Raw genomic sequence first — 20,000 nt, forward strand, 5'->3', positions numbered from 1 at the left:
TGAATGTGTATGTATAGTATGTGAATATGTATGTTTGCACAGTGAATGTGTATGTACAGTATGTGTATATGTATGTTTGTACAGTGAATGTATATGTACAGTATGTGTATATGTATGTATGTATGTATGTGCAGTGAATGTATATGTACAGTATGTGTATATGTACAGTATGTGTATTTGTATGTATGTGCAGTGAATGTATATGTACAGTATGTGTATATGTACAGTGAATGTATATGTACAGTATGTGTATATGTATGTATGTACAGTAAATGTATATGTACAGTGAATGTATATGTACAATATGTGTATATGTATGTTTGTACAGTGAATGTGAGTGTGCATGTATGTACTGTAGTTTTACTTAAGTAAAGAGTTCCTGGTATTTAGAGTAGAGAATACGCACAGCTTGGGTGTCCACACTGGTAAGATAGAGGAGTGGGTTTCCCCCCTTGGTGGACATCGGCAGAGCGATGGTCAGATACAGCAGACTGACCGGGAAGTTGCCCGTAGAAATCTACAAAATGATGAATTGTGGTTGAAATATCATTGTCAATATGGCGACGACGTCATAGTTGTTAACCAACGCACCTTCACAGTGAAGTTAAATTCAGGTCCAATGTCCTCAAGCGTTTTCACCGTTGTCACCGGCGCAATCGTTGAGTTGGCCACGTAGAAGTTGATGTTGGACTTCCTGGACAGAATAAACCACAAAATTAGAAACATTGCTTTCATTGTTATTTGTCACAGTTTCTGCAGGACCTGTAGGTCTTTAGTGTGCTCTTGAAACAACTTTGGTCCAAATAACAATGGCTGAGTAGTACGTAGTGTGTGCTAACTATAAAATTGTGTGTGCAAAAGCGGTGCAGACTGCCATATTTAAACAAGGATTTTGTTTGTACTAGGGATGTGACGATGGAAGGTATTATGATAAACTGCCGTACAACTCTTTAAGTATTAATGCTTTACATTAAAATGACTGCTTTACATTAAAATGACCGAAAAACGTGGTTGATAAGCATTATCATGTTTTTCTTTCTTGGCTGTTTTTATTTCTTGTTTTATAATTTTTTATTTATTACATTTTAGTATTTTAGGTGATATACTCTGCACTTCTTTTAAGGTATATTTTCCTATTTTGTTTTTTTTATCCTTCTGTGTTACAATGTAAATGTGACACTATGTGCCCCTTTTCTTATGTCTGTACAGCACTTTGGCCAACTGGGCTTGTTTTTAAATGTGCTATATAAATAAATCAACTGAACTCATTCCCTGAAGAAGCATGCTAGTGCTAGCTCATGGTTAGTTAGCTTAAATGCTAACAGGAAACATTAATGTCTTTCCCCGTTAATAAACAACATGCCGTAATACAAACTTGTATAAACACATTGCTGTCTGAGCAACTCAAATATTCAATTGAACTGACAGGCAGTGCTAGCTTAGTTGATGATGTGCGGATCGATACTGAAATATCGATACCACCGATTGATATCAGATATTTATGCTGTAATATCGATTCTCGAATCAAAATATCGATACTTTCGTTTTTTGAGATAGTCTATATCTCAGGAAGATGGTGTAAAAAGTAACTAAAGTTGTGATTGAGGCAATGTGTCAATGTTGTGTTACATGTTCAGTATTGTCACGTTAAATTGTTAATGGAACTGAACTGTAAATTATTTTTTAATAATAGATACATTAGTTTTAAATAAGAAATGCATGTTAATGCTTTAATAATTTTACTAATTTCCTTTTTTATGGTTTCAAACACCTTTTTTGTTTTTTGTATGATTTTGTCACGTTTTTTTTCTTTCCTGTTTTATTACAGTAGCTTGACTGTTATTCACGTCACTACCTCAATATAAATAAATAAATAACTCTGTCTTGTATTCTTTATGCTATGAGACGTGTTATAATTTGAAACACAAAACGTTTTAGATTTGACCAGACATCTTAGGTATGTTTACACAAAGGGTCGGTATCGCCGATACCAGCCTGAATTTTACTCAGTATCGGATCGGAATCAGTGATATTGCACATCACTAATCTAATGACAACAGGAAGTGAACTCACGTGATGCGCCCAAACCCCGGGTTTTATTTATCACTACTAAAACATTTACAAATTAAAAAGGAAAAAGATAAACATATCTAAAGCACTCATTAAAAAATTAACATGGCTCTTAAGAAGCCAGAAAAATATGTAATATTTTATCTGCTGATGAAAGTGCATTCTATGTCAATTTATTTCATCAAATGTTCTAAATAAAACCTGGCTTAAAGATTTCATCGCGTTTGTATAAATACTTTTTGAACACATTCAACAATAACGCAAAAATAATGAAAACCGTGATATGAAATGTTCATATCGTTACGTCCCTAGTGTGTACGACCGGCTGTCACCATAGAGACGCTCATTTCCTGCACATCTGGGATCATGTTCCAACTTGTGCTGTTTCCTTCTGTTGTTGAACATGCGGCACACAACTATAATCTGGTCAACATAGAAGCACGATCTGGACAACTGAACCCATTTTTACCAGGATTTTGAAGGTCACGTGCAGCCGGTGTTTTTGCCACAACACCGGCATAAACTGTGGTGGTGCGCAGAATGATGCAGGTGCAAGAAGATGCATGTTGCAAGAAGTACTTTTATATATTAATAATACATAAACTATATGAAAAATTGGTGGTGTCAGCTGGCTCCAAATCAGCACTTAAGTCATTCATAAGCTCAGATATGTAATTGCTGGACAGACGATACGTGTAAAAAAAAATTCTCACAGAAATACAGTAATTTCTTGCCACATCGTGCTTCAACTTTGTTTTTTATAACTTTGTTTTGGGGATTTTTAAGCATATTTTTGGCCTAACTTTAGCACTTTTAAGCAATACAAATGTCAATACTACAGTAGTATTGAGACCAAACCAATCAGAGCGTGCTGTACAGTAATGTGGCCACTGATTGGCTCAGCAGCATTACTATATTGGATTACTGTAAACGAGTGTAAAATTGACTATGTGGGTGTTATTTCATGTCCAGAGTGCTCTCATCATGTTAAAAGAAAAAGTTATTTAGATGGTCGTAAACAGGTTTTTTATGCTCTGGCTACAAAAATGTTCTATTTATACTTCTCGGAGATTAATTGACCACAGTCAGGTCCGGTACCAATTAACAGCGATAAACGAGGAAACACTGTGTGTCTCTCTCTTTATCGTCTGTCATACTGCAGCAATCGCCTCCTTGTCATTTGTGCGTAACTGTGCCAGTTTTCACGTAAATTACCGACGCGCTAAAGAAAGAGTAGCTGCAGAACAGTTTCAGGCTTGATAAATGACAAAATAATTACTGTATATTTGCATCTCCTGCTCCTACTATTGTGGGTGTTCTAACAATCAGCATATACATGAAGACAGATGCATTGAACTGATTGTGCTTCTTATATTGCTCATTTAGGAGACGCAATGCTCTGCGCAATAATTGAGTAAATTACCTTTTTATGTGCTAACAAGTTTGCACATGTTTTAATAAACGCAAACCTTTCGTATATTAGGCCATTAATGTTGTGTAACTGTCATTCCGCACAGGCCAAAACCAGGGAGCACAAATCCACACTCATTGAGTACCAATGAGCTAAAAGCCATTCATTGTCCAACACAGCTCTTAAGGTACTGGGAAGTGGCACTTGTGACCCCGGGGAACCTGCTTTATCAGTATCTTGCAATATCATGCTTCAAACCCCACTTCGAGAAGACAAAACGAGCTCATTGTAGCATCAACCTTGACTTCCTTATTTTGATTTTTCACAAATTGTTTTATTCATTTTTGTTTTGTAGGTTAAAGTGTTTTATAGGTTGTACTCCTGGGTTAATGTTGCGAATCAATTTGAATTTATTAATAGTCATTAAGATTTTTACATTTTATTTTTCAGGACCAAATGGTTCAAGCCGATCAAAACATTTTAATAGTTAAAATAGGAATGTATTTATTTTTATATTTCAGGCAAATTGATGCACTCTAAATATTTTCTGTTACAGACTAAACAACAATGTTAATAACATAATTTTTTTTGTAGGTGAATCTCAACTTATTTTGGGGTTTCTTTAATGTTAATCACAATACAATGTTATGCAGAGGTGTACTTATAACAATTTAATAGACAAATTATTCTATTTATTGTCGTGGCGTGAAATGTTTTCTTCTTCCTGGGGGGCTGTAACAGAAAATTATTGATAAGCAGTGAAATAGGTGACGGAGTGTATCGTACACTCACTTACTGTATTGACACTACACTGATACTGTGTTAGTGTTGCATCAATTTTCAAAAACATTTGACCGGCTAACAAAATTAATAATTAGAAAATGATTTTTTTTTTTTTTTAAACAAATAGTTCGGCAGAAAGGAACATTAAATGTGCACGTCTTGGTCAATGAGCCAAATAGTAAACAGGAAAACAACAATGACCATATTTGGCACTATAAACAAAATGATGCCACACTTTGGAAATTTTTTTTTTTGATTCCATTTATATCAATAATGGCAACAAAAACCAATGTCTAACACGTCACTCCTACATTAAGTACGAGCTGTCACTTCCTAATGAACACGGTTTGGTGCTTTACAGTCAAATGACACAGCAGCAAATGTTATTTCCTTAAAGTGACATACACATCGAGGGACGTAGTATCACTCCTTATGCTTCAGTATTGTGTGACACATCACTACCAACATGTTGTTTTGATGCGGGAGTACCCAGAAAACATGCACACACCACGCAAAGATGCCCAAAGAAAGATTTGAAGCCTCAACCTCATGATCACCTGGATAAAACAATCCCAGCGTCGTATTTAAGAGGAATGGACACATCTACTTTGTTGTCTGTGGTTACTTGCTCTTTACTGTCACTGCCAACACAGAAAAAACACAACAAGCGTTTGGATCCAAGATGACAGAAATCATTTTTCCTACCAATAATTTACCTTTTAGCCTCAAACTTCACCTTGGCTCGATTTAGCGGATAATTGAGGTTGTATTCAAAGTTGAGCTGAAATTTCATCTGTGAAGAAACAACACACATTTGAACACCAACAAAAATCAGATTGAGTTTTTCTATCACTCACCGCTTGGTCTTTTTTCAAGGCCGGGTATCCGACTTGGCAAGTAACAGTCTTTCCTTGACTTGATGAACATTTGACTCCATCAGTCTGGAACGGTTTAGCGCAGACAATGATAAGTTGAAGGGGTGTACAAAACATTGACTCACATCCGAACAGCGATTCTTATTCATCCCGATTCTACAAACCCCAAACCCAGTGAAGTTGGCATGTTGTGTAAATCGCAAATAAAAACAAAATACAATTATTTGCAAATCCTTTTCAACCTATATTCAATTGAATGGATTGCAAAGCCAAGATACTTAACGTTCAAACTGGAAAACGTTGTTATTGTTTGCAAATATTAGCTCATTTGGAATTTGATGCGGATGATCCGCCGCCTCAGGAAGGGGAAGCAGTGCAATATCAACACCGTGTATGGTGAGGATGGTGTTCTGCTGACCTCGACTGCGGATGTTGTGGATGGGAATACTTCAAAGACCTCCTCAATCCCACCAACACGTCTTCCTATGAGGAAGCAGTGCCTGGGGAATCTGTGGTGGGCTCTCCTATTTCTGGGGCTGAGGTTGCTGAGGTAGTTAAAAAGCTCCTCGGTGGCAAGACCCCGGGGGTGGATGAGATCCGCCCGGAGTTCCTTAAGGCTCTGAATGCTGTGGGGCTGTCTTGGTTGACAAGACTCTGCAGCACCGCATGGACATCGGGGGCGGTACCTCTGGATTGGTAGACCGGGGTGGTGGTTCCTCTCTTTGAGAAGGGGAACCAGTGGGTGTGTTCCAACTATCGTGGGATCACACTCCTCAGCCTTCCTGGTAAGGTTTATTCAGGTGTAGTGGAGAGGAGGCTACGTCGGATAGTCGAACCTCGGATTCAGGAGGAACAGTGTGGTTTTCGTCCTGGTCGTGGAACTGTGGACCAGCTCTATACTCTCGGCAGGGTCATTGAGGGTGCATGGGAGTTTGCCCAACCAGTCTACATGTGCTTTGTGGACTTGGAGAAGGCATTTGATCATGTCCCTCGGGAAGTCCTGTGGAGAGTGCTCAGAGAGTATGGGGTATCGGACTGTCTGATTGTGGCGGTCCGCTCCCTGTACGATCAGTGTCAGAGCTTCGTCCGCATTGCCGGCAGTAAGTCGGACACGTTTCCAGTGAGGGTTGGACTCTGCCAAGGCTTCCCTTTGTCACCGGTTCTGTTCATAACTTTCATGGACAACATTTCTAGGCGCAGTCAAGGAATTGAGGGGATCCAGTTTGGTGGCTGCAGGATTAGGTCTCTGCTTTTTGCAGATGATGAGGTCCTGATGGCTTCATCTGGCCAGGATCTTCAGCTCTCACTGGATCGGTTCGCAGCCGAGTGTGAAGCGACTGGGATGAGAATCAGCAACTCCAAGTCAGAGTCCATGGTTCTCGCCCGGAAAAGGGTGGAATGCCATCTCCGGGTTGGGGTGGAGACCCTGCCCCAAGTGGAGGAGTTCATGTACCTAGGAGTCTTGTTCACGAGTAGGGGAAGAGTGGATCATGAGATCGATAGGCGGATCGGTGTGGCGTCTTCAGTAATGCGGACACTGTATCAATCTGCTGTGGTGAAGAAGGAGCTGAGCCGGAAGGTAAAACTCTCAATTTGCCGGTCGATCTACGTTCCCGTCCTCACCTATGGTCATGAGCTTTGGGTTATGACAGAAAGGACAAGATCACGGGTACAAGCGGCCGAAATGAGTTTCCTCCGCCTGGTGGCGGGGCTCTCCCTTAGAGATAGGGTGAGAAGCTCTGCGATACGGGGGGAGCTCAAAGTAAAGTCGCTGCTCCTCCACATCGAGAGGAGCCAGATGAGGTGGTTCGGGCATCTGGTCAGGATGCCACCCGAACGCCTCCTTGGGAGGTGTTTAGAGCACGTCCAACCGGTAGGAGGCCACTGGTAAGACCCAGGACACATTGGGAAGACAATGTCTCCCGGCTGGCCTGGGAACACCTCGGGATCCCCCGGGAGGAGCTGGATGAAGTGGCTGGGACAGGAAAGTCTGGGCTTCCCTGCTTAGGCTGCTGCCCCCGCGACCCGACCATGGATAAGCGGAAGAAGATGGATGGATGGATGGATGGATGGATGGAATTTGATGCCTGCAACATGTTTCAAAAAAGCTGACACAAGTGGCAAAAAAGACTGAGAAAGTTTAGGAATGCTCATCAAACACTTATTTGGAACATCCCACAGGTGAACAGGCTAATTGGGAACAGGTGGGTGCCATGATTGGGTATAAAAGCAGCTTTCACGAAATGCTCAGTCATTCACAAACAAAGATGGGGCGAGGGTCACCACTTTGTGAACAAATGCTTGAGCAAATTGTCAAACAGTTTCAGAACAACATTTCTCAACAAGCTATTGCAAGGAATTTAGGGATTTCACCATCATAATATAATCTAAAGGTTCAGAGAATCTGGAGAAATCACTGCACGTAAGCAATGATATTACAGACCTTCGATCCCTCAGGTGGTACTACATCAAAAAGAGACATCACTGTGTAAAGAATATCACCACATGGGCTCAGGAACACTTCAGAAAACCACTGTCAGTAGCTACAGTTGGTCGCTACATCTGTAAGTGCAAGTTAAAACTGTACTATGCAAAGCCAAAGCCATTTATCAACAACACCCAGAAACGCTTCGCTGGGCCCGAGCTCATCTAAGATGGATTGATGCAAAGTGGAAAAGTGTTCTGTGGTCTGACGAGTCCCCATTTCAAATTGTTTTTGGAAACTGTGGCCGTCGTGTCCTCTGGAACAAAGAGGAAAAGAACCATTCAAGTTGTTCTAGGCGCAAAGTACAAAAACCAGCATCTATGATGGTGTGGGGGTGTATTAGTGCCTAAGGCATGGGTAACTTGTGAAAGCACCATTAATGCTGAAAGGTACATACAGGTTTTGGAGCAACATATGCTGCCATCCAAGCAACGTTATCATGGACGCTCCCGCTTATTTCTGCAAGACAATGCCAAGCCACGTGTTAAAACAGCGTGGCTTCATAGTAAAAGAGTGCGGGTACTAGACTGGCCTGCCTGTAGTCCAATTGAAAATGTGTAACGCAATATGACGCCTAAAATACCACAACGGAGACCCCGCCCGGACTGTTGAACAACCTAAGCTGTACATCAAGCAAGAATGGGAAAGAATTCCACCTGAAAAGTTTAAAAAATTGGTCAAAAAGTGTTGTTAAAAGGAAAGGCCAAGTAACACAGTGGTAAAAATGCCCCTGTGCCAACTTTTTTTTAAATGTGTTGCTGCCATTAAATTCTAAGTTAATGATTTTTTGCAAAAAAAAAAAAAAAATTGTCTTAGTTCGAACATTAAATATCTTGTCTTTGCAGTCTATTCAATTGAATATAAGTTGAAAAGGATTTGCAAATTGTTTTTATTTGCGAATTTACGAAGTTTCATAATAATTATTATACCAAAATAACTAGGGGTGTGCATCTCTATCTTAAATGGCGATTCGATATGAATCTAGATACATGAGTTAGGATACGATTCACTAACAACACTTTCAAAACATTACAATTCGATACTATTCGATGCAGATGGAAGCTTTGCACGGTGAAAGGAACATTTATATGCTTCTTCACGCAAAACGGGCCCATCCAGCTCTACGCAGAGTACGTGCTCCGCATTTAGGGCGGGGCGGCACCTGACTGACACGACAACGTTATTATACCGACAGCGTTTCACATCAATGTCATTCATGTGAAACAAACATTAGTTACGTCAGTTTGATTTCATGTCAATGTTATGTTGACAGCACATTTCGGATCGGATAATGTTTAGAGTAAAAGTGGACTTTGTTGCATTACGTTGTTGGAGTTGTAGCGGGCTGTGCATGACCAAAGATCATATATTGAGGGAGGATGATATTCCGCATGATGTTGTACAACGGTTACACAAAGTACATTTGCAGTCAGTCATATAACTTTCATTTAATCAGTTAAAAAAATACAGAGGACACGACCTTGGTGTCCTCAATGTTAGTTACAGCCATGGTTTGAATCAAAAAACAATTCTCTATCGAGAATCATGTTGAACAAAGAATCAATTCTGAATCAAATTTTATTGAATTGTTTGGTGCCCAAAGATTCACAGCCCTAATAAGTTGATTGAAATACGTGTGTAAAAGGAGAGCACTCACAGGCGGGAATACAGAGGAGTAGAAGAGGTTGCTAGAGTAGGTTGCCAACACCTGAGTGTTGTACGCATTTTCTTTTTTGTTCTTCACGGTCACCTCAAACGACAGCTCCCGCTTATTGGCGCTGACCAGAAAAGGAGCTGAGCTGTAAACACAGAAGTTCATGTTATTATGGGATGGATTCATTAGGGGTGTCCATATACAACGTTTTTAAAAAAACAAAACATTTGTTTATTGGTTTTCAGACACATAGTAAAATAAAACATACTGTATAAATTAATAACAATACTAATGAATAAAGTATGAAACACAGACAGAAGTCAACATAAAACCACTGACAGCTGCATATAGCAACCTCCAAGCACACAAAATGCTCATCAACCACCCATATTTGCATATGCAGTTGAAAGACGTTTCATGAAAGCAGTGTGTGTGTGTGTGTGTGTGTGTGTGTGTGTGTGTGTGTGTGTGTGTGTGTGTGTGTGTGTGTGTGTGTGTGTGTGTGTGTCTTTAAAAGGCAGCGCCTCTTGCCAAGTGACGTGTGACGTCATCGAATTAGCTCAGCAGTGTTTGTTAGCTCTTGCGGGACAGAGACTGCAGCCATGGAAGCACATTCATTCTTTCTATGAACTAGCGCTAACACGATCCATTGATAAGATTCCACCGAGCTGCCATGACTGCACACAAACTATGAGTCTGAGCTAACAAACACAGCTAAGCTAATGCTGCTCTGTCTGGGCGCTGATATAAAACTTCAGCGCCTTTTAAAGGCACAGACACACACTCTGGTCTCATGAAACATTTCAACAACAGATACCTGATATTTGAAGTTTTTTTTTTAAAGTCCCGTATTTTTCGGACTATAAGTCGCAGTTTTTTTCATAGTTTGGCCGGGCTCCAGTGCGACTTATATATGTTTTTTTCCTTCTTTATTATGCATTTTCGGCAGGTGCGACTTATACTCCGGTGCGACTTATACTCCGAAAAATACGGTAACTCAATAAAAACATTCCTTAGTAGTTGATTACATTTATTAAAGAGTAATTCAGTTAGTAATTCAATGACTTTTTGGCAAATAACTATAATTCATTACTTTTCAAAAGTAATTTTCCAAACACTAGTAACGTGCTACATTTACTGTGTTACATTTAGTTAAGTACGTTGTTGGACCAATTGTGCTTGTCAAGGTATTTTTATTGCAACATACTAGAGTTTTTTGTAAAAAAAAAAAAAAGAAACACAGCTTTTATTTCTTTGTACTGACTTTAATTTTTATCGCTGCATTCATTATATCATCATTACGTTTATTTAGCTACCGCTGGCAAATACCTGTTCACTTGGCTCCTTACAGACACCTCTGTCAGTTTTCACCAATCACACGTAAGCACGAGTGACCTCGGACTCCGTTTCACCAATCAAACGCAGCCTGGCAGTCACATAACCGTACTCAAACTACACGCTGTAAACATGACGTCGTAACGCTTCAATGTTTACTTACAAAGTATGAAAAAGAACATTTAAATCCTCATGTGTGTCAGTAGAAATGTTGACTTTTCAGCCGACAAGAATTCCACTAACTAGAGCAGGGGTCGGCAACCCAACATGTTGAAAGAGCCATATTGGACCAAAAATACAAAAAACTAATCTGTCTGGAGCCGCCAAAAGTAAAAAGCCTAATGTAAGTGTTGTAATGAAGGCAACACATTAAGTTAATGTCTCAGAGGGTTAAATAACTCCTGGAAATTACTGGCTTAAAACTGCCAAAGGTATAGATAGATGTGTGTGCCCAAGTTAAAGGAATTGGCAATACATTATATTAGATTTATTGCAATCTTTGCAAGCTGGGTAACGTTTGCTGTGGTCTGGAACAACATGGCACATAATCAGAAATGCAGCCAATATTACATACAGATAATGTTTCATGAGACATGCAAATGTAAATTAAATACACAGAGGACATAAGTACAGGAAATGAAAATAGCTCAAATATACCTACAAATGAGATGCAAATGGTGCAATATGTACACACAGCTAGCCCAAATAGCATGTTAGTGTTGATTATTGGCACTCCACACAAGTCAATAACATCAACAAAGCTCACCTTTGTGCATTAACACACAGCATAAAAGGTTTGGTGGACAAAATAAGACAAAGGAGTGGCATAAAAAATGTCTTTCTGTGGCAGCATCAGAGAAAGTTGTACATGTAAACAAACTACGGTGAGTTCAAGGACAGCCGAAATTAGTAGGACAAAACGGCGTTCGTCAAATATTGTCATCAGTGAAGCATAAATACAAACATATTAAACAGTGGGATTTGTAACAATTAGGAGGGTTTGTGTTGTGTTTGTCCTCCTAGAGAAACATTATAAAAACAACAAATATATTTGTCTCCCATCTTTTTCCATTTTTGAAAAGGCTCCAAGGAGCCACTAGGGCAGTGCTAAAGTGCATGCGGCTCTAGAGCCGCGGGTTGCCAACCCCCGAAATAAAGAAAACATGTTGTGGTAATTTGAAGATGTTTTTGATGTTTTAGCTGCACTTATGCTAACATTAGCCCTGTTATAACGTCAAAAGTGACACACACACACACGACTACACTGTAAGCCCAAGACAAGTTAGCTTTATTGCTTATGTATTTAGCAACTCCCTTTGTTAAACATTTACACCAAAGACTCTTAGACGTCAGGACTGTAAACCCTGTGGATGAAGAAAATCATGTACATATGTCAATCTGACCTGGAGCCTTTCGTGTTGGTATTCACGCTCAGCACCAAATCACTGACACACACTTCATCCGAGCCACAGTCTTTTGTGAAGGGGATCTGAAACACATCGCCAAAGATTATATTTGTAGTGAACAACAGAAGTCCTGCAGGGCTCTCGAACTCGCTACCTAGCTTCATAGTTTGGTGCACACCCTCGGTGTCTAACAATTATTAACACATTATAGCAATCTTAAACCAGAAAAGACTTGTGATTCTCAAACTGTGCGATGCCAAAGAATCATTTGATAAAAGTACAGTCATTTATTTTCCGGGTTAGTGCTGTGCTGGTGCCTCACAATACGAAGGTCCTGGGTTTGATCCACAGGCTTGGGGTCTTTCTTGTGGAGTTTGCATGTTCTCCCTGTGACTGCGTGGGTTCCCTCCAGGTACTCCGGCTTTCTATCCCCAAGACATGCACCTGGGGATAGGTTGATTGGCAACACTAAATTGGCCCTCGTGTGTTAATGTTGTCGGTCTATTTGAGAGGGACAAGCGGTAGAAAATGGATGGATGGATAGATTTTATTTTCCTATATTCAAACACAGTGTTACTGTTCAAACTGTGTGTATTGTTACAGTGGTCAAAAATAATAAATATATTTGTTAAATAAAACCCCTGCCTTGTTTTTAATGAATACTTAGGCCTACTATGCTACAGTTTTTTCAAATCCATATTCTACCGCTTGTCCCTCTCAGGGTTGTGGGGGTGGCTGAAACTTATCCCAGCTGCATTCTATTCAGGTCAATCCCGATATTTTTGCCCACGTGCGACCTATATCGGTTTTGTTTGTGATAGAGTGATTGAAGCACATACTTATTGGTCACAAAAAACATTCATGAATATTGATTTTTTATGAATGTATTATGAGTCTACTGAAAATGTGACCAAATATGCTGGGTCAAAAGTATACATACAGCAATGTTAATATTTGGTGACATGTCCCTTGGCAAGTTTCACTGCAATAAGGCGCTTTTGGTAGCCATCCACAAGCTTCTGGCAAGTTTCTGGTTGAATTTTTGTCCACTCCTCTTGACAAAATTGGTGCAGTTCAGCTAAATGTGTTGGTTTTCTGACATGGACTTGTTTCTTCAGCATTGTCCACATGTTCTCAATGGGGTTTAAGTCAGGACTTTGGGAAGGCCATTATAAAACCTTAATTCTAGCCTGATTTAGCCATTCCTTTACCACTTTTGACATGTGTTTGGGGTAATTTTCCTGTTGGAACACCCAACTGCGCCCAAGACCCAACCTCCGTGCTAAAAATTTTAGGTTGTCCTGAAGAATTTGGAGGTAATCCTCCTTTTACATTGTTCCATTTACTCTCTGTAAAGCACCAGTTCCATTGGCAGCAAAACAGGCCCAGAACATAATACTACCACCACCATGCTTTATAGTAGTAATGGTGTTCCTGGGATTAAAGGCCTCACCTTTTCTCCTCCAAACATATTGCTGGGTATGTGGCCAAACAGCTAAATTTTTGTTTCATCTGACCACAGAACTTTCCTCCAGAAGGTCCTATCTTTGTCCATGTGATCAGCACAGTTTCTTCATATATATATATATATATATATATACATATATATAAATATACATATATATATATACATATATATATATATACATATACATATATATATATATATATATATATATACATATATATATATATATATATATACATATATATATATATATATACATACATATATATATACATATATATATATACATATATATATATATATATATACATACATATATACATATATATATATATATATACATATATATACATATATATACATATATATATATATATATACATATATACATATATATACATATACATATATATATATATATATATATATATATACATACATATATATACACATACACACATACATATATATACATATATATATATACATACATATATATACACATACACACATACATATATATACATATATATATATACATACATATATATACACATACACACATACATATATATACATACATATATATATATATATTATATATATATATATATATGTATGTTTTATGTATATTTTCTTTTTTTCTTTTTTTTTTGTGTGTGTTGTGTATGTATGTGTTTGTGTATATGTGGGCTTATGTATATGTGTGTGGGTGTATTAATGTGTATATATGTGTGGATGTGTATGTTTATATGTATATGCATGCGTGTGTATATGTGTGTATGTGTATGTATATGTATATGCATATATGTATGTGTGTATGTATGTGTATATGAATGTGTAGGTGTGTGCATGGGTGTGGATGTCCGGTGGCTCAATTGGCCTGGCTGTGGATGAGTTGGGGTAGGTGGGTTGGTGGCCTCGGTGGTAGCCGGGGGTGTGCGTTGTTGTGGTTTACGGGGTCGGTCGCTTTTTTGTTTTGGTTTCGGCGGCCGCGGGTGTTTACGCTGCGGACGGGCGGTGGTGGCATCGCTGTGTTGGGTTGGAGTGGTTGGGGGACTGTGGCTGGTGTCTGTGCGCTTGTGGGGTTGTGGGGCTGGCTGGCGTTGGTTTGCCGGCTGGTTTGGGGGCTGGCGGGCGGACGGGATGCATTGGCTTCTTCCCCCGTTGGGGGGCTCCTTCCCCTGGCCGGGACTCGTATGGGCACGTTGCTGTGTGGATGGCCGGGATGCGGTGTTTGCATTGGGCGTGGGGGCTGTGCGGTTTTTCTGCGTTTGGTTGCCGGTATGGGCTCTGCAGGGTTGGGTTGGGGTGGGCGGGGGCTGGCTTTGTTTGGCGGGGGGGGGGCTCGCGTGGCGTCACGTTAAAGTGGTCTGGTGTGGGTCACGGGCTGTGGCGGGGGGTGGCGGCCTCCTGGCCGTAGTTCCTGGTTGTCGGCCGCGTGGACTGGGGGGTTGTCCGGGCCCTCTACTCCTCCTACTTATAGCGCACACAGTCACACATATATAGGACTTTGGGGATTGTCCTGCGGGGAGGCATGGCGGGGGGTTGAGGATGCCTCCAATGGGGCTTCAGTCCTCCTGTCTTGTCCCCTGCTCGTCCATCCCTCAATCTTAGCTGCATATTAGACACTTAGGATTTGGGGGGCTTGGTTTGGTTGGGACCCACCATGACCTTGATGTCCCCCAATTTTAATCGCATTATTAGTTCCCACAAGCATACATATCTCACTCACGCTACAGTACACACATCAATAGGGACTGGAGGTCGGCTGTAACGGCTGACCTCCTAATTTTAACTACACAGTAGACACTCTGGGGGCCTTGTACACATGCATGGGGGGTTTGGGGTTCGGCAAACACCTCATTGCCTCGTCGGCCGGCGGGGACTGCGGTCTGGTGGCCTGCCAGGCTTTTATTCATTTATTATTGTTATATATATTTTTTTATTTTTAATGTATTTATTATTTTTATTTTTATTATTTACTTATTTTTTATTTTATTTTATTTTTTAAATTTTATTTTATTTTATTTAAAAAAAAAATTATTTTTTTTTTTAATTTTTTTTTATTTTTTTATCTTATTTATTTGTGTGTGGCGTCGCGCGGGTCTCACTTCCTGTTGGGTGGGGTCCGTGCCCGTGTGGCCCGACATTGCGCTGTGGGGTCTCTGTTGGTGACTTGGTGTGGTGGCGGCGCAGCCCCCGTGTCTGGTCTGGATGCTGTGTCTCGGTTGTTTGGGCGGTGGTGTGTTTGTGCGGGTTTGGGTTGGGGTGGGGGGCCTTTTGATTGGGGGGGTTGTTGGTGTCTCTTGTTTGCGTGTTGGCGTTCGGGCTGACTGGCGGGCTGGCGCCGGCTGGTCTCCGTGGTCCTGGTGGCGTGTGGTTGCTGGTCGCACTTTTTTTTTGATCGCTTTGATTTGATTGGCTGGTGCTGGCTGTCTGGGGTTATTGCGGCTGCTGTTTCTGCTGCCGTTTGTTTGTGGGGTGGGCGCCCGTGGCTGCTGGGTCTGGTGCAGGGGTGTGGCTGATGTTGTGACTGGTGGCAGCGCGCGCGCGTGATGGCTGTCGGGGCTGACGAACTGTGTATATGTATGTATATGTGTGTGTATGTATGTATGTTTATATATGTGTATGTGTACATATGTGTATGTATATGTATATATGTGTATGTGTGGGTATGTATACATGTATGTGTGTATGTGTATGTATATATGTATGTATGTATGTATATTTCTGGGGGTACGCTCTGGGCCTGCCTGTCAGACGGGGGTCGACGCCTCAGGCTTCTGCATCCGAACTGCGTGTCTGGAGCTCCTGGGTCCCGCTGTCCATCCCTTCCGGGTGCCCGTCTTGGTTGGGGCCCGTTGGGCCTAGTCCCTGCGTCTATTGTGGTAGCTTGGTGCTGCAAGGTATTCCGAGGTGCTGCGAGTCGGCCAGTTGCTGGGGTAGTGACCTTGTTTGTCAGCATGTCTGTGATCTTCTTTTAATTCTTTTTTTTAAAATTAATTAATTAATTAATTTATTTATTTTTTAATATATTTTATTAATATTATTTTTTAATTCCCCCCCCCCCTCAGGCGGTTGCTGGTTGTTCCATCTCCATCGTTGGGGTCCCTGCGGGTGGGGTGGGTGGTTCCCGTGGCCCTGTGCCTGGGTGGTCCTGCGGCGGCCGGTTTGGGTGGGGTGGCCGGGGGCTGGCCTCGCCGCGCTCTCCGGGGGTGGGGGGTGGGCTCGTGGGGTCCCGGTTGCCGGTGGGGTGGGGGCGGTCTTCCCGTCCGGTTGCGGGGAGTCTCTGGGTCCCTCGGGCGGGGCGTCTCGCCTTTCTGCCCGTGTGGGGTGTGGTCTCTCGCTGGCTTGGGGTCTGGCTGTCCCCTGCTTTTCTCGTGCCCTGTCCTCTGCCGGGTGCGTCTGTCTGCGGCCTGCTGCTGGCCCTTGTGGGCGGTACGGTGGGTCGGGCTCTGGGGTTCCTGTCGCTGGCCGGCTTGGCTGCGTGGGGGCGGTGGTCCCTGGTTCCCTGGGCACCACGCCTCCTGTTTGTGGGTTGGGCTCTCGGGGGTGATGGGGCCGTGCTCTGGCTCCCACGCACTCTGGGAGTCGAATGTATTGTATATGCAAATTCACATATGCTCACATACGTACATAGGTACCTACGCTCCCACATACATACACAAATACAGTACATATTTACCTACCTAATGTTCGTACATCCACACGCACATTCAATATACAAACATACGCATACACATACTGTACATATACATTCACTGTACAAACACATATACACATTCTGTACATATACATTCATTGTACAAACACATATACACATTCTGTACATATACAAGTACATATGCATACTTACACTCATGCACATAATCACGTTTCATCAAACATATATTAACGTTGTTGCCCTAGGGTAAACTGGGTGTAACACATGGCACACTGACAAAGCTTAACCTATTGTGACTATAACAATCTACAAGGTTAATGTAGGTTGCTTCTCTTTCTCCCCCTACATTTTTCTGCATTCTTTCGTATCTCAAGTTATCATTACGTATATGTATTGTTGCATTTAAACAACTGTATTGTTGATAATAAAGGTAAATTATTGGTATTGTTCATTATCAATAGCGCTATTTCTATTGGTATTTGTATTGATCCATTTGTAGTGTAATAATGCTCATTGTCATTTCTGTATTATTTTTTATTTTTCGCTAACTGCTTATTTGCTATTACTTTTACCATCATATTTGTACATGTCATATTTGCTGATGTTGCTCTATTGTTGTTGTTGTTGTTGTTGTTGTTGTTTGCTGTTGTTGTTTTTGTCTCTCTGTCTAATCCCCCTCTTGTCCCCACAATTTCCCCCTCTGTCTTCTTTTTTTTTCTCTTTCTATCCCCTCCTGCTCCGGCCCGGCTGCACTAAATGATAATATAAATACATTTAATAAAGTCAAATACAAATAAGGCAACAAGAGAAGTATCCTACACTTCTCTTTTGTAAAGTAAATCTGAACAGCCGACATGGGCATCTACATCAACTATATGATTTGCCTGAGAAGCTGGACAGGACAGACACAAAAAAAAAAATAAATAAATATATATATATATATATATACATACATACATACATACATATACATACATATATATATATACATACATATATATATATATATATATATATATATATATATATATATACACATACATACATATATATATACATACATATATATACATACATATATATATATATATACACATACATACATACATACATACATATATATATACATACATATACATACATATATATATATATATATATATATATATATATATATATATATATATATATATATATATATATATATATATATATATATATATATATATATATATATATATATACATACATACATACATATATATATATATATACATACCAGTGTTGGGTTGGTTACTGAAAACCAGTAACTAGTTACAGTTACTAGTTACTTTATTTCAAAAGTAACTAAGTTACTAACTCAGTTACTTAAACCAAAAAGTAATGCGTTACTGTGAAAAGTAACTATTTAGTTACTTATATATTTATTTTTTATTTTTTTAAGGCCCCATTTAATGCCCTTTTAGCCTTCATTTTAGTACTGTTATTGCACTGGAGAATAATACAATCTGTTGATCAACTTGACATGCATTTGCATCACTGAACTCTGCTAAGCAATGTGCTCTACATACAACACACAAAGACAAAGATATGTTTTAAAGGGCCAATTTGTTTCAGACCAGAACAAATTGACAAAACTATTTTAAATAGCTGCAACTTAACATACATAAGTAACAAACAGCATAATAACAACATAGCTGTAAAACAAGAAAGGCACACACTACATACATAAGGCCTAACCAGGCGTTTTCTCAAGGAATTCTGAAATCAAATCATGTCTGAAGCCCAGAACACTCTACACATTTCCCCACTTAGTTTAGAGAAAAGGAAATATTAGCAGAGGTGGGACCAAGTCATTGTTTTGCAAGTCACAAGTAAGTCTCAAGTCTTTGCCCTCAAGTCCGAGTCAAGTCCCGAGTCAAGACAGGCAAGCCCCGAGTCAAGTCCAAAGTCAAGACTGGAAAGTCTCAAGTCAAGTCCTAAGTCCTGCATTTTGAGTTTCGAGTCCTTTCAAGTCCTTTTAACCACAGACTAATATATTAACACAGATTGTGTATGCTTTTCAAACGCTGTATTTATTTATTAAAACAAGTGCATTTTAAATTGCAGGAAAGAAAATATTGCTGACATTGCACTTTATAATAGCACTATTAACCAGTCATTTTAAACATTAACTCATTCCTTTACAGAACAAACACATTGAAAAATAAAGTGCAAATGTACTTATTTGTACAAAAGTGTTAACATTGAAAAAACATGACATATACGTGAACATAACAAAAAAGTTGTACTTTTTATATGTCAGGGCCCTATGCTGCATTGCATTTGCAAAAGACCAAATTAGCCAAAAGTCTGTCAGTCATTTGTGCACGATGGGGGCGTAGTATGATGCCACCATGGCTGAAAACTCGCTCCACTGGAGCACTGGAGGCAGGCACTGCCAAGACTCTCATGGCCACTCGGAACAGTGAAGGAAGAGTCTTCATGTTCAATGCCCAGAACAAAAGGGGGGAGAGAGTTGTTTTGGGTTGGTGCACTACTTGTAAGTGTATCTTGTGTTTTTTATGTTGATTTAATTAAAAAAAGAAAGAAAAAAAAAAATTATTTCTCGTGCGGCCCGATACCAATCGATCCACGGACCAGTCCCCAACCACCGGGCCGCGGCCCGGTGGTTGGGGACCACTGAGGTAAACAACCAACAGTATGTCAGAAAGCTAGCTAAAACGGTACACATATTCATAATATAGTATACATTTTAACTGACCTTTATTTTACTATTTTTGTCTTTTTTTAGGTGGCTAAAATACGCGGTGCTGCTGACCGCCGTCTAATGTTACGTGTGATAT

At 40.2% G+C, this 20,000-nt stretch overlaps 1 protein-coding gene across 1 annotated transcript in view; it reads right to left on the reverse strand.

Annotated features, from left to right (window-relative positions):
* Positions 1 to 20,000, reverse strand: part of itga2.2 (integrin, alpha 2 (CD49B, alpha 2 subunit of VLA-2 receptor), tandem duplicate 2) — a 99,203-nt gene that overhangs the window by 21,472 nt on the left and 57,731 nt on the right. The window contains exons 19-25 of the mRNA XM_061986580.1: positions 12,017 to 12,102; positions 9,282 to 9,423; positions 5,122 to 5,205; positions 4,981 to 5,057; positions 4,822 to 4,905; positions 592 to 694; positions 407 to 517 (exon numbers count right to left, since the gene is read on the reverse strand). Of these exons, the coding sequence (XP_061842564.1) occupies positions 407 to 517; positions 592 to 694; positions 4,822 to 4,905; positions 4,981 to 5,057; positions 5,122 to 5,205; positions 9,282 to 9,423; positions 12,017 to 12,102 (687 nt within the window). The remainder of the gene's footprint in view (positions 1 to 406; positions 518 to 591; positions 695 to 4,821; positions 4,906 to 4,980; positions 5,058 to 5,121; positions 5,206 to 9,281; positions 9,424 to 12,016; positions 12,103 to 20,000) is intronic.

The sequence above is a fragment of the Nerophis lumbriciformis genome, linkage group LG12 (genome assembly GCF_033978685.3).
Source record: "Nerophis lumbriciformis linkage group LG12, RoL_Nlum_v2.1, whole genome shotgun sequence".
Classification (NCBI taxonomy): domain Eukaryota; kingdom Metazoa; phylum Chordata; class Actinopteri; order Syngnathiformes; family Syngnathidae; genus Nerophis; species Nerophis lumbriciformis.